Source organism: Paramisgurnus dabryanus, chromosome 11 (genome assembly GCF_030506205.2).
Source record: "Paramisgurnus dabryanus chromosome 11, PD_genome_1.1, whole genome shotgun sequence".
Lineage (NCBI taxonomy): Eukaryota > Metazoa > Chordata > Actinopteri > Cypriniformes > Cobitidae > Paramisgurnus > Paramisgurnus dabryanus.
In genome coordinates this window covers 36,334,548-36,348,053 of record NC_133347.1, presented here as the reverse complement: position 1 = coordinate 36,348,053, position 13,506 = coordinate 36,334,548, and the positions used below count along the sequence as shown (strand labels likewise).

The 13,506-nt window shown below is 35.9% G+C and overlaps 1 protein-coding gene across 1 annotated transcript in view; it reads right to left on the bottom strand.

The window, feature by feature from the left end:
- Positions 1 to 8,163: 8,163 nt before the first annotated feature.
- fbn2a (fibrillin 2a) overlaps positions 8,164 to 13,506 on the bottom strand; it is a 110,409-nt gene continuing 105,066 nt past the window's right edge. Inside the window, exons 61-63 of the mRNA XM_073816293.1 lie at positions 12,666 to 12,794; positions 12,446 to 12,565; positions 8,164 to 8,399 (exon numbers count right to left, since the gene is read on the bottom strand). Coding sequence (XP_073672394.1) covers positions 8,164 to 8,399; positions 12,446 to 12,565; positions 12,666 to 12,794 — 485 coding nt within the window. The remainder of the gene's footprint in view (positions 8,400 to 12,445; positions 12,566 to 12,665; positions 12,795 to 13,506) is intronic.

Here is a 13,506-nt window from a genome sequence, read left to right as displayed (position 1 = left end):
CTGTGTAATTTGTAAAAACAGACATTTCAAATTGCATCAAAAATTCTATTTAAAATAATATTTATATATCTTTCTAATGTTTATATAAACATAAATTTACAAAATGTTTCACTTAAGTATTGATGTTGAGCAGTTGGCCACATTCAGTGAAATGAATGGGTCTCTATGGGCCTCTGCTTGTCAAAATAATTTATTTCCTAAACTGTAATCCTTTTATGTTTTTTTCTAAACACCTGCTGGCCGAGTTCAACACATAACATCTAGATCAATATCTAAAAACAATTTAGATCATAATTTATGTGACTTTTTCACAGGCAAGCTAATGGTGTAGTTGAGGAATTGAGTGGTAAACGGGTACAAAAGTACTTCATATCTCTCAAAACACAGCCTTAATGTATAGATGGGAAGTAAATGAAATAATTTATATTATTTGTATCATTAAAATGTATATTTTTTGTAATCACTCTTTTAATCTCTGGGGTCATTTTTACCCCTGCGTAACTATAACGTATACAGGAAAATCAGGGCTTATGGTTAAACATTTATACTTAAATTGTATACAAACTTTTATATTTTGGCCAGGAAAAAGATATATTTCAAAATGTATTTCAGGTGTAACAAATGCATTTCTAATTTTACAACCCATATATGGCAAAAATATATATGTTAATATATGAAGGTTAAAACTTAAATATATTTTCAAATTCAAACAAATATTTAAGATTTACTTTCTACAAAATGTATTTCTCTTTTCTCTTTTCTCTATTGCTCTTTTCTATCTATAAGCGTTTGTGATTAGCGTTGTGTCAGTTAAAGTTATCAGTATTCAACAATGTATATCAATATACATTTGCTTTCCCAATGATAAAATGTCTTTATTATTCTAGTTAAACAGCAGCTGAATTGAAATGAATGTAGAAAATGTGTCAAAACACATGAGAGCCAAAGGCAAAACCCTCAAACCACTTCACAAGAGGAGGGTAAAAAACCGGTTCAGCCGAATTAATTTGTGATAGTTTTCAGTTCTGTAGACATTACAATATTACTGTCAGCTGTTTGCCAGTAAATTAAAACGAATGTAAATCTACAGTACTTACTTGCAGTTTGTTCAAAGTTAAATGAACAATAAATATTAACAAGTCTTTTTATTTACAGAATAAAACTATAAAATAACAACAGACTCATGCAAAGTATTCTGGGAACCAAAATCTGAAGGAAAAAACATGCTTTGCATGAGTCTGTTGTTATTTTACAGTTTCATTCTGTAAAGCATAAGACGTTTAAATGTTTAATGTTTATTTAACTTTAATCAAACTGTTGCCAGCAAATAACTAAAATTAAATCTACAAAAGTTACTGGCAAACAGCTGCATAACTACAGCAACATTTTCTTACAATGTAGTGTTTGATTAGATAACGTTGATCCCCCTGTCATTGATCATTTATATCAGTGTTTCTCAACTCCGTTCCTGAAGGCCCACTGCTCTGCACATTTTGTATGTCTCTTTTATTTGCCGGCCTCAGTTCAGTTCATGGAGATCTCTACTAATGAGCTGATGATTTGAATCAGGTGTGTTAAATAAGAGAGACATACAAAATGTGCAGAGCAGTGGGCCTTCAGGAATAACATTAAGAACTACTGTTTTATATAACAACTGACGACTTAACCTGATATCAATTCAAACGAACAAACAATTAACATGCAGTGTTTAATATGCTGAACGCACATAATGTACATTGTGCTCAAAATAAGCCTACAATAAAATAACCTGTCTTTTTCCAAATAATTAAAAAGGATAAACTCTTCTTACATTAAATTAAAATCTATGAAAAATCTTAAATGCAACTGTAAAAATTCAAAACCCAGTATTTTTTATATCCTCTTTTATTTTTGTAATGTCCCTATTTTGTTACACTTTGTTTTGATAGTCTGTCATTAGAGTATTTGTAGACTTTTAGGGTTAGGGAAGATATTGGGGTTAGTAAAATAAGTTGGCACGCACCTGCAAAGATAGAAAGTTGAATGTATGTTGAGGTGTCATGACAATAAAGTGTAAATAGATAATAAGCAGAAAATCAACTAATACTGTAAAGATTGGTAGTTGATTTGTAGTTGCAAAGTTAGTTACTAAAGTGTACTATAAAAATAAAAAATGTCTTAAGATAATAGGTTATTTGGTGCAGCTGGTGGAATGTATTTAAACCAGTTAGGGTCAGTTTGACCAAGAAACATGATGATAATTTGATTTAAAATGTATATTATATGCTAACACACTATTCATTAAACAATTCAAGGGGACATATCATGAAAATCAGTCTTTTTCCATGTTATAGTGCTATAATTGGGTCTGCAGTGCTTCTATCAACCTAGAAAATGCGAAAAACATAAACTTAGTTTTGGTAAACAATTCTCTGCAAGCATGTGAAAAAATAGGTCATCAAAATGTGGCTCCCCTTGTGATGTCGGAAGGGGATAATACTGCCCCTTAATCTGCACTATCCAACCCCGCCACTGTCATTTGCTGTGCAGAGATCAACACATTTGCATTTTATGGACACACCCAAAAACGTTTTTCAAACATACACAAAGTGACAATATTAACATGTTAGAATAAATTATCTGTCGGGTATTTTGAGCTTAAGCTTCATATACACACTCTGTGGTAGGGTTGTAACGGTATGAGATTTTCGCGGTATGATAATCGTATATGTTAATATCATGGTATACCGTCAAACCAGTATACCGTTACAACTCTACTCTGTGGACACCAAAGATTTATATGACATCTTAAAAATGTCCCAATTAAAACTACACCAACCTGCACAAACCTCAAACTTCCAGGTCAAAACTAAATATTTTCTTCAAAATCATATTCTCTTCTGTCAAAATCAAACTTTTGACTCAGATGATGCACAAACCTAACAAATACACGGCATAGAAAACACTGCTGAGATTAATTCAAAACACTGAAATCTCTTACTGCTAATAATTTTTATCATAGTGTTATAAAACTACGTTTTATACACTTTTCGTAGTCCAAACACCTGATTATGCCAGTGGGTTGCAACTGTGGTGCCCTTGAGCAAGGCACCTTAACCTAATTTCTGCCCTGGCGCTGGGATAGCTGCCCACTGCTTCAGGTGTGTGTGTGTGTGTGTGTGTGATAGTTTACCTGCGCATTCAGGTCTTAATGATTAATGGTAAACAAACTTGCTTGCTGTCTTCGAAGGGAGCTCTGCAGCTGAGCTCTGAACCTTCAGAGAGAGCAAACCTGAGGCCGGGGCTCGAGACCCAAGTTCAACCCCCTGCAACAGAACTGCAAAGAGGAAGAAAGAGAGCAGTGAAGGAGGAGATGGGGAGGAGGAGGGATGCAGGAAAAAATGCAGCTGGACAGGGAGGCTTGAAAGCTGCCTTACATATGCCCATGATGATGATGATGATGATTGACAGGCCTGCATGTTTAGGCTCCTTTCGAACCACGTTTAGAACTACAGTTAAATGCAGTGGTCACATTTCGAGCTTGTCACTTTATCTTATGATCTCAGTCTGTTCATCTTCAGTTATTCTTCAATGACTCTTCTCTGAATTTCTAATTGCATTACTGCACTGTAATAAATGACCAAAAAACTGGCATTGTAAATATGGACATTGCCTGGGAGAGACAGACAACATCATTTGACAGCAGTCACCTCTCAGTTCTGCCAAAAATACAACACATCTATAAAAAACTAAAGCAGCATTGAGCAAAGCATCTATCTGAAAGTTATGAGTTTAAGATCCAGTACTCTACACACAGTGTTCAATCTTTATTACAGTAAAAACAAAGTGTTTTAACCCATTGTTGGGTCAAATAAACATTTTCTGGATTATGGTAAATTAACCCAACGGCTGGGCTTCTCACTTTTTGACTCAAGTATTTTATAGTGTAATTGTTAACACATGCATAATTGTGTGTTGATTGTGTTTAGCTTGTGATGGCTTGAGTCAGTTATATTGTGTGCTTGTGTTTTCTGAACGAATACATGGTTAAACCTGTGTAAAATGAAGGCATTGTTGTTGTGACTTGTGAATGTTTTGCTCCGTTTCACATGGAAGGCGATGTTAAATGCCTGGCACAACAAGAGTAAGAGGTGAAGGGTCAGAAATTTGCCACAGATAAACGGCTGCAGGAGACATAGATCACATACACATGCTGCAGGCTTAAAGACTTGCATACCACAAGTAAGTGTCTTAGCATGACTTCATTTGTTTATCAGTATTTGCTTAATCCCCTGTTAAAACTGAGCGCTCTATCCTCCGGGTCATTAGTAGACACGCCCGTTATTGCTGATTGGCTACAAGTGTGTTTTGGTACTCGGCCCGACTCCCTTTTCCAAAGTGTTTTTCAAAAATCGTGCACCCTGCCTTTTAAGAAAGAGAATGAAGACGTGAAAGAAAAACAAGGATTAAGGGAGAAAAGAGAAGAAAAACAAGAAGTTTAATTCCACTTAATGTAGAAGAGCATCAACTTATTGAAACCAGACTAAGATTTAAGGGTCACAGCCTGGTTTGATCTGATTAAGCTGGTTTTAATGGGGTTTTGTTCAGGGATAGTTCACCCCAAAACTCTTTCTCATTAACTCTATGAGTTTTGATAGCCTAAATGATGGTAAGCACACTGTTGATGGTACCCATTGACTTCAATAGTAGGATAAACTCATTCCATTGGAGTCAATGCGTACTTGTCCTTAACATCATTGCTCAGAATATCTTCTGTATTCAACAGACACAAGAAACCCATACAGGTTTAGTACAACATGGGGTGAACTATACCTTTAAGATTGAAAGATTTCAGCTGGTTCTAGTAGCTCAGCCATTCTTCCATCCTGACGAGCTAAAAAGTGTCCAAAACCTCTCTAAAATCAGCCTGCTAAACCGGCTAAAATCAAACCAAACTTCGGCCAGTTAAAGCTGCTTTTTCTCAGCGGGGTAACAAATCCACAACAACAAAAAAGATGTAGAAAAACACGTATTGTCTCTGTTTTGAACTGATAAATGATAATGATGAGGATGATGATGGAGTTTGGAGAATGAATGGCTGTAAATATTCACAACTGAAACATCTAGCTGAAGAGAAACGGCAGCATTGACTGAATGGCAGTAAAATGTGTTGTGATTCATGAGTTTAACGTATATATTAAAATGTCTTTTTTTGCAGCTACACTTAACAACCTGATCCAAACCTGAGGGCAGCTTCACATCTGAGATCAAACCACAAACGGTGTCCTCCAGAAGATCAGAATCTGATCAGAACAGCACAACATCAGACTCATCAATAGTCAGAGACATCGGCTTTAATGAAATCTGATGGTTTATATCTTAGATCTGTAACAACTAAGATCTGATCATCAGACCTGTAACTAATTAACATATTATTTAATTATTTAATTGGAAATAAGATCTTCTTTACCTGTATTAGATTGCAGATAAACATCGCTTTTCTAAATGTACTGTAAAACTTATATGAAAGGATAAAGTGAACGCATTTTTGCCTTATGTTTAATGTCCCTACACAAACGTAACGAGTTGTGGAAAATTCAGGATAGGTTAACAAAGTTACACAAATTCTCACAACAATTAACCAGAGTGCATGGAGAACTAGGCTATATTTCACAAAAACACAATTATAATAATATACAAATGTTTTTCATATTTAACTTTTAACTGGTTGTTCTTTGCAATTGTTTCTTATTACGAATGATATTTTGTATAGTCCCATTCATTTACAAGTTATCACAAGAGCAAATGGTTTGTGCTTTTACTCATTCATAAGAATTTATTTAGGATTTCATCCAATGTTGTTCCATATTAGATCTTCTTTTCATTACGGATTTGCTAAATTCTGGGATCTTGAGTGTTAAGAAGCGCAGCTGAAACTGAAATGACATGGTTTTATTAAAAGTGTAGTAATGCTTTTAGGCAGATTGATTATCATTTGTATAACCACAGTCTTACTACCAATACCATGTTTAAACTATGGTTTCTGTAGCAAAAATAGGTTTAATGTTTAATTTGTTGTTCGTAGTAAAATGTTTAGTGTGCACAAGCCCTTATTAAAAAGAATAGAAAAGAACCATAAGCATTGTTAACGGCCATTCATTTTGATCTAATATCAGCTCTTGCCTTCAGTTTTTCTGCCAAAGTTCTGATCTCATTGCCCGAAATAAGTCCACGACATGTAGCGAAGATTGTGCTCCCATCTCTCACTCCTGAATTTAGCAGTTTAGGGCAACAGAGAAACTGCCAATCTCAGATCAGATTTTAGGACACTGATTGGCTATATTTTATGTCATATCACAATATGTGTTTATTTCTTAAATCAGCAATTGGCTAAACTTCAAGAAAGGCCCTTCCTGTGGTGGGCAATTTCCAGATTGCCCCACAGCTGAACTTGAGATGTGCAGACAGGCAGAGGGACATATAAAATCGTCCGTGGAAAATGTTTGCTTTCTCATATCATCTCGCATCATGTAAATATCAATTTATGTAATTCACAAAATAATGATAATTGTATTATTTTGTGTGCGAGGCAGGGAGCGCGGCGTCCTAGCGCCCTCTATTGACCATCCGCAACTGGTTAATAAATATTCCAGTGTACCGTGAGAAGGACACTGCATTATTTGACAGAAAACTTCATCAAATACAACAACTCAAAAACAAAAAGCTAAACAGGTCACATATCTCTGAAAGCTGAAATTCTTGTGATTCAAATGATGTAAACCGTTTTAAGATACAATCAACACAGCAGGTACAATTTGTAAGGCATTTTTTAGCCTTTTTCAGGAATGCTAAGGGGTTCAAATCTGATTTCTTCTAAAAGATTATTTTTAAGTCAGTGTCAGTTCTCTCTTAACTGCCCATATATGCATATAAAGAAATAAAAACATCATCTGTGAAGATTTAAGACGTTTCATTTAATTTTTCAGGTTAAATATTAGACATTAAAACGGAAACATTTAAAGAATAAATCTGCACATCAAGAGAAGAAGTATAGCAGTCATATAGACAGACACTGTGTTGTTTTGTTCATTTAAAGTCATTGTAATGCCATCTGTATATAAATATAAATAAAAACTGTTGTTTATATTAATACACAAATGTTGCTACTTAAACTGAAGGGTCAAAACACCCAAAATTATTTATGGTTAATCAAAAAGCGATACAGTTGTTCCTGGAGGACACTACGTAATGTCTCAATGAGATGACAGTTCACATTAGTGTGTTATAAACCTGAGTCACTTCATGTATTGAGATCTGTATCTCTAGTGTAGTGTAATGTGAACGGTCATGAGAAGATCTGGAGCGATGGATCTGATCTGTAATCTGTAGTGTTTGTCAGAGGATGAGATCTGATGTGTGATGTATAGATAACTGATGTCTGATCGCTGTCTGATCTGGAAGAGTCTGTGGTGGTTACCAGCTGTGATGTTGTACATCATCTTCTGCTTGAGATGTTTGACAGCGGGCATCAGTTTCAGTATGGCCTCACCGCTGTTCACCTGACTGTGTTTGAGCTGTAAATTCAGCGGCTGATTCACATCCACAGCGGGCAGATGAGCTTCATTCTGTATGAGCGTGACATTTGATAATAACACAATGAATTCATTGAACTGATGAAGTGTGGTGCATGGATGTTTTTATTAATACTGATGTTATTTACCCATTCTGTCAGTGTGATGTTTGAGGATCGTCTCCTCCTCACGCTTCTCTTCAGCTCTTCAGTTCTTCTGCAGTTATAACAGAATTCAGAAGAACGCTTTTCCTCCTGCGCTCCGATTCCAGACCTGGCCCGTCCCAAACCAGTGGCCGAGACACAATGTCTGTCAAAATAATCAAGCAGTCGTTTATCTCTGACAGAAGACCAGCTTAGATGTAATGATGTAATGAATGATGTCTCACTGTGGTGATTTAGCTTTCATAGCACACAATGAGATATTAAAGAAGTCAGGTTAGTCAGCAATGAGAAGTTGAAAGTGATGTAGTATGATCAGACGTCTGCAGAAACAGAGATTTCCTCCAGAGACGCTCAAATGCTTTTGGGTTTTCACCAGCACTGTTTGTTTTGTAAGTGTGAGACATTACTGTAAATATGATTGGATCAGTGATTGACATGTCTCATATATCTCACCCGTGTCCTGCTCTGTGGTAACCCGCGGGGCATTCACACATGAATCCACCTTCAGTGTTTGTACAGCCATATCTGCAGGGGTTTGAGTGGGAATCGCACTCATTCATATCCTCACAGCTGAGAGACACAGGATCAAAACTGAATCCAGCGGGACAGACGCATCTAAAACTGCCCAATGTATTGAAACAGGACACTGAGCCGCAGTGACTCTGGCTCGAGCATTCATTTTCATCTGCACATAAGAAACACAAGACGTTAATGTTCATTGGCTCTGATCAGACATCTTTATTGATCTAAAGAAGGCAAACATGTTTAATATACAATGAGCTGTGAATCACACAGTTGTTGTTCTCATGTCATCCAGCAGAGGGCGATGCAGTGATGGGTTATATTCAATCTCTTAGAGTAGATAAATATAAGTTTGTGCTGTTGTTTGTCGATCATTTCATGGACCACTGATGTATGTGTTTGGTATTGATTTTAGTTGAGCAGACATGCGTGACCTGACGTGAGAGATTTTCTCTGCAGCTTTGCTTTTGCTTCATCTTCAGTACTGGATCTGACTGCAACAGTGTAAGTCTCACACTGGATGTAAATACTTTGTGTTTTTTGTTGAAATGTCACAGACTTATGTGCACTAGCACATATACAGTACATATTTTATTTTGATGGAGAATGAGCACCCATCAGTGAAAACATAAATCGGTGCATGATCATGATTATTATCTTGCCATTATTTTGGTAACTAAACTGATGTTTGATTGATAGCTCCAATGATAAAAGTGACTTATTATGCCACTTTTCATAAAATGTAAAATAAGTCTCTGTTGTCTGTAGTAGAGTATGTTTGTGAAGTTTTAGCATAAAAGACCCCAGTGATCATTTATTAAAACCCATTTTTTAGGTGTGAGAAAAATATGAATTTTTGTGTCCCTTAACTCTTTCTCTGCCAGCATTTTTTTTTTAAGTTGCCAGCCAGCGCCAGCATTTTTCATGATTTTCACAAAAGTTTAATGCCTTCCAGAAAATGTTCTTCTTTAAATATATAAACAAACAATATATCGAATGAAAGAATAGACCCTCTGCTTTAAAAAAAACCTTTCATCCTACCTTCATTACTTCTCTTTTTATCGCCTCTCAAATATGGGTAGGTTTCTTCAAAAACACTCAATTGTGAGCAAAAAGCTGAGATAATTCCATTTTTGTGAAGGACTTTTGATAGAAATCTGATTCAGAGCGATCTTTACAACATACACAGAGTTCTTTCTTTTTCACGTGAGGCACTACTTCCAAGTTGTATAAGTTGCGGAAGTGCCTAATAACGGATAATAACAGTACTGCGGAAAGCCGGAAATTCTCATCATTGGCAGGGAAAGGGTTAAATGCCAATGAGCCAATGATTAAAACAAGAAAATCTCACACAACCAAAAATGTGTTTCTCTGGCTTTCATGCTAATTTCTTGCTTCTTACCCAGAACTCAAGCAATCCATCCACTACGACTTTTATATCGCATCTAAAGACATATCCATACTGTATGGCCTTTGTATAATATGTGCTTGATGGGTTTGGTTTTATTGATTGACTGATTAAATGTGTTCTTTTTATATACAGTATGTACAGCACTTTGGTGTAAAAATCTGTTGTTTTAAATGTGCTACATAAATAAATTGACCTACAGTAATTCATTTGTAGTTTGTTTAGTTAATATTAACACATTCATCTGCACACAAAGGTTAAAAATCATTCTCCGGCCCTCACATGGTGTTGTTATTTACCATTCAGCCTTCAACCTAAAATGAATTTGACACAGCTGGTTTAAACCCCAGGTTATCATCTGAGTGTACTGTGCAGTGTTGGGGAAAGTTACTTTTAAAAGTAATGCATTACAATATTAAGTTACTCCCCAAAAAAGTATCTAATTGCATTACTTAGGTACTAGTTACTATTGAAAGCAATACTTTTTCTTACTTTGCTGAGGCTTGATCTCTTTCAGGCCTTGCAGGTGTTTTTTATGACTGAGAAGTTTTGCATATTTCTATCGCAAAAATGTCAAGCGCTGGCCTGTTATCTCCGTTTCTGACTCAAACTGTTCCCACTTAGGTGCGCACACAAAGTGTGTATAATTCTATGTGACTACATTCAGTTTAATTCAGTAATTCAGTTCATTATTTTTTTTAATTAATTAGTAGTACGTTACTTACTTGATGTTTCAGAAAAGTAATATTATTACATACATGTGGCAATTACTTACTTTTTTATCCTCAAATAACAATATTGTTTTAACCAACAATAACACCAAGTTAGGATTATACGTTAACATAAGGTATATTTGGTGTATGGTGCCAATTTTATTGTTTTAAGAAAACATTTAACACATTTTACAATTCTCGAATCAAACTTAACGTAACACTAAAGAGTTATTGCTCTTTGCTCCCCCTACAGGTTAGAAGTGTAATTGTTCATTACCACTGTCATAAATACTGCAGAATAGCTGGCTCTGATTGGATTGTAGGTCTGCCGTAAAGCAAGTTTTTGTAGTTTTCACTCGAACTACAGGACCACTACCCGACGGTTGGAAACTTCTTTAGTGCGGTTTTGGCCGATAGAGGGCTGCAAAGTGAATGTGAAAGTGCCGTTCACCCTGTTTTGAGTGGATGAACCACTGGAACTTTTTTGGAAACGTTATTTTAAGGTAAAAAAAACTCTTTGGGGTTGCTTTAAAACTCTCTGGAATCAAACATGACTCGGACTCAACTAACTGTGGTCTAAACTTGACTCAAACCAGTTGGTCTCAATAACAACACTGCCATATTCCCAATATCTCATATCTCAATATCACATCAAAGATTGGCGAATGTAATTTAGCCATTTGTAAAAGGTTTTGGAGGCAGACAAATAAAATCAGAGCAAAATCAGTGTTCAAAACAAAATTACCCTTTTGTCAACATAAGGTTTTATCTCTGATGGTGCTGACGTGTAGACGATTGAGTTGACAAAACCTTATATTATATATATAACTTATGAACATGGTTTAATATTCCCATGTTATTTTGTGGTTTTATTTACACACAAAGGTAAATTTGTGTCTGAATTACATTTTTAACATTGTATAATTTGACATGTAGAGTAAGGTGACCAAATGTCCCCGTTTTACAGCATGTCCAAAAGAACCAGCAAATACACTGAAAAACCCGATCAACATAGCGTTTGTAGTACCAGACCGGAGCAATCATGTAATGATTATTTTCACCAGCAGAGGGGGCCGCGAGCTACGTATTACTTGCGCACGCTACTGCGATGAAGAATTTACTACGAGACACACGTGAAAGCGTCATTATCATCAATCAAGTTATCATAAGATATGAAAACAGTTAAAGTTATGGTGGCTTAAGGTACTAAATACTCATGTTAAATTAAAGTAATAAACCAATGAAGTGAACTGATCACAGTATGTTACGGAACATTTGTTTTGTGTAGGCTAAATATGTTTACATTTTGCACTATTCCTTCTGTTCTTCACGTTTACAATGTTATGAAATCAGCTGAAGTAGTACCTTACAAGTCATTTTTGATGGGGTATGTCTCTTTTGTAAAAAATGGAAAAAAATAGATTTTTAGGATACAGAAATTGTTCAAATAATTGAATTAGAAACACTGCAAAAAATGACTTTCTTATTAGTATTTTTCTCTTGTTTTCAGTACAAATATAAAGAAATTCTTAAGTCAAGATGCATTTTATTGATGGGCAAAATTACCTAAGAATATAAGTCTAATTTTTAGACCAAAATATCAAATTTGTGCTTAAAACAAGCAAAACAAATCTACCACTACTTAATTCAAGAAAAATATATATATATTTTTTTGCATGTTTTAAGCACAAATTCACTTAAATTTATTTTTGTCTTAAAGCTAGATTTTTCTTAGGGGATTTTGCTTATCAAGAAAATGCATCTTGATTTAAGATTTTTTTTTTTTTGTACTGAAAATAAGACAAAAATACAGTTAAGTAAGAAGTCATTTTTTGCAGTGAACCCACAACAGTAAAAAGAAGAAAACTTTCAAAAAACATTTTGTCCCCATTTTTTAATTCATAGATAACAACAAATGAGATTTTAATGATATTTTGACCATTTAACTAGGAAATGTCCCCGGTTTTCATTTTTAAAATCTGGTCACCTTAATGTAGAGCATTGGCAGGCCTTGCTCGCCCTAACGCACACTACTATAGAAAGTCTCTGATTGTGTGTAAATTATGTTTTTGTGTGTACTGTACTGACCCACACACTGATTCCACTGCTGGTGTTGTGTGTAACCCGGTGGACATCTGCAGCGGAAACTACCGGCAATATTCTGACAACCAAACTTACACGTGTGATCCCCGACACACTCATCTATATCTGAGAGACAACACAACAGCACAGTCAAGTCTTCTACAGCACACACTCATATTTGAGACACACTTACACAGAGAAACACACACCATACACACAGCTGTACCTTGACAGTTGAGGCCGGTGGAGTCCAGAAAGAAACCCTTTGGACACTCACAGTTGAAGCCGCCCGCTGTATTCTTGCAGACGCCTTTTGGGCCACATACACCGGTATCAGACGTACACTCATTTATATCTGTGTCATAGCAAAAAATTTTGTTATACAATCTCAGTGTTGTGTATTGAGATTGAAGTATGTAAGTCAGATGTGTGTGTTAATACACAATCACATACTGAAACATACTACTTAAACAACATAGTTCCCTTTTTGTTAATCACTCAACGCTGTATAGATGAAATGACACCAGGGGTCTGCTCTTGGAAATGTATAATCTCTGATATAAAAACTCATATGCCACTCTCCGGCCCCTCTCCCAGATGTAAAATGGAGGTGGCATCCACGTCTCATTCAGCTTTTGTTCTTTGGAACTTGTGTGTGTTTATGCGTTTACATTTATTTAATAAATAAAGGTACTAAAAGAGCAAAATTTTCAACCCTGTGCTGTATAGTTGGCATGCATCTTTATAAAGGTGTCTTTCTGCCCCTATGTGCTTGGATGCGAACTGTTTGTCTCTCCACCGGATCCAACCGCACACCAATATGGGATTCCTTTGGAAGTTTTTCCACCAGTCTCACTCCTGCTGTCCTTCCATGGCCTGCTACGCTCCCTCTTCCCATCTAAGCTGAGTAATTAAGCCACCTGTCCATCAGCCCACAGTAACATTCTCAACTCATGAATAAGATGAACTTTAGCTGTTGCAGCATCGGAATATGATCTGCTGTTATCTGATGTGTACGACTCTCCTGAACCACTACTGCCAGCGGGTGGCGATACTCAGGTGGAGGC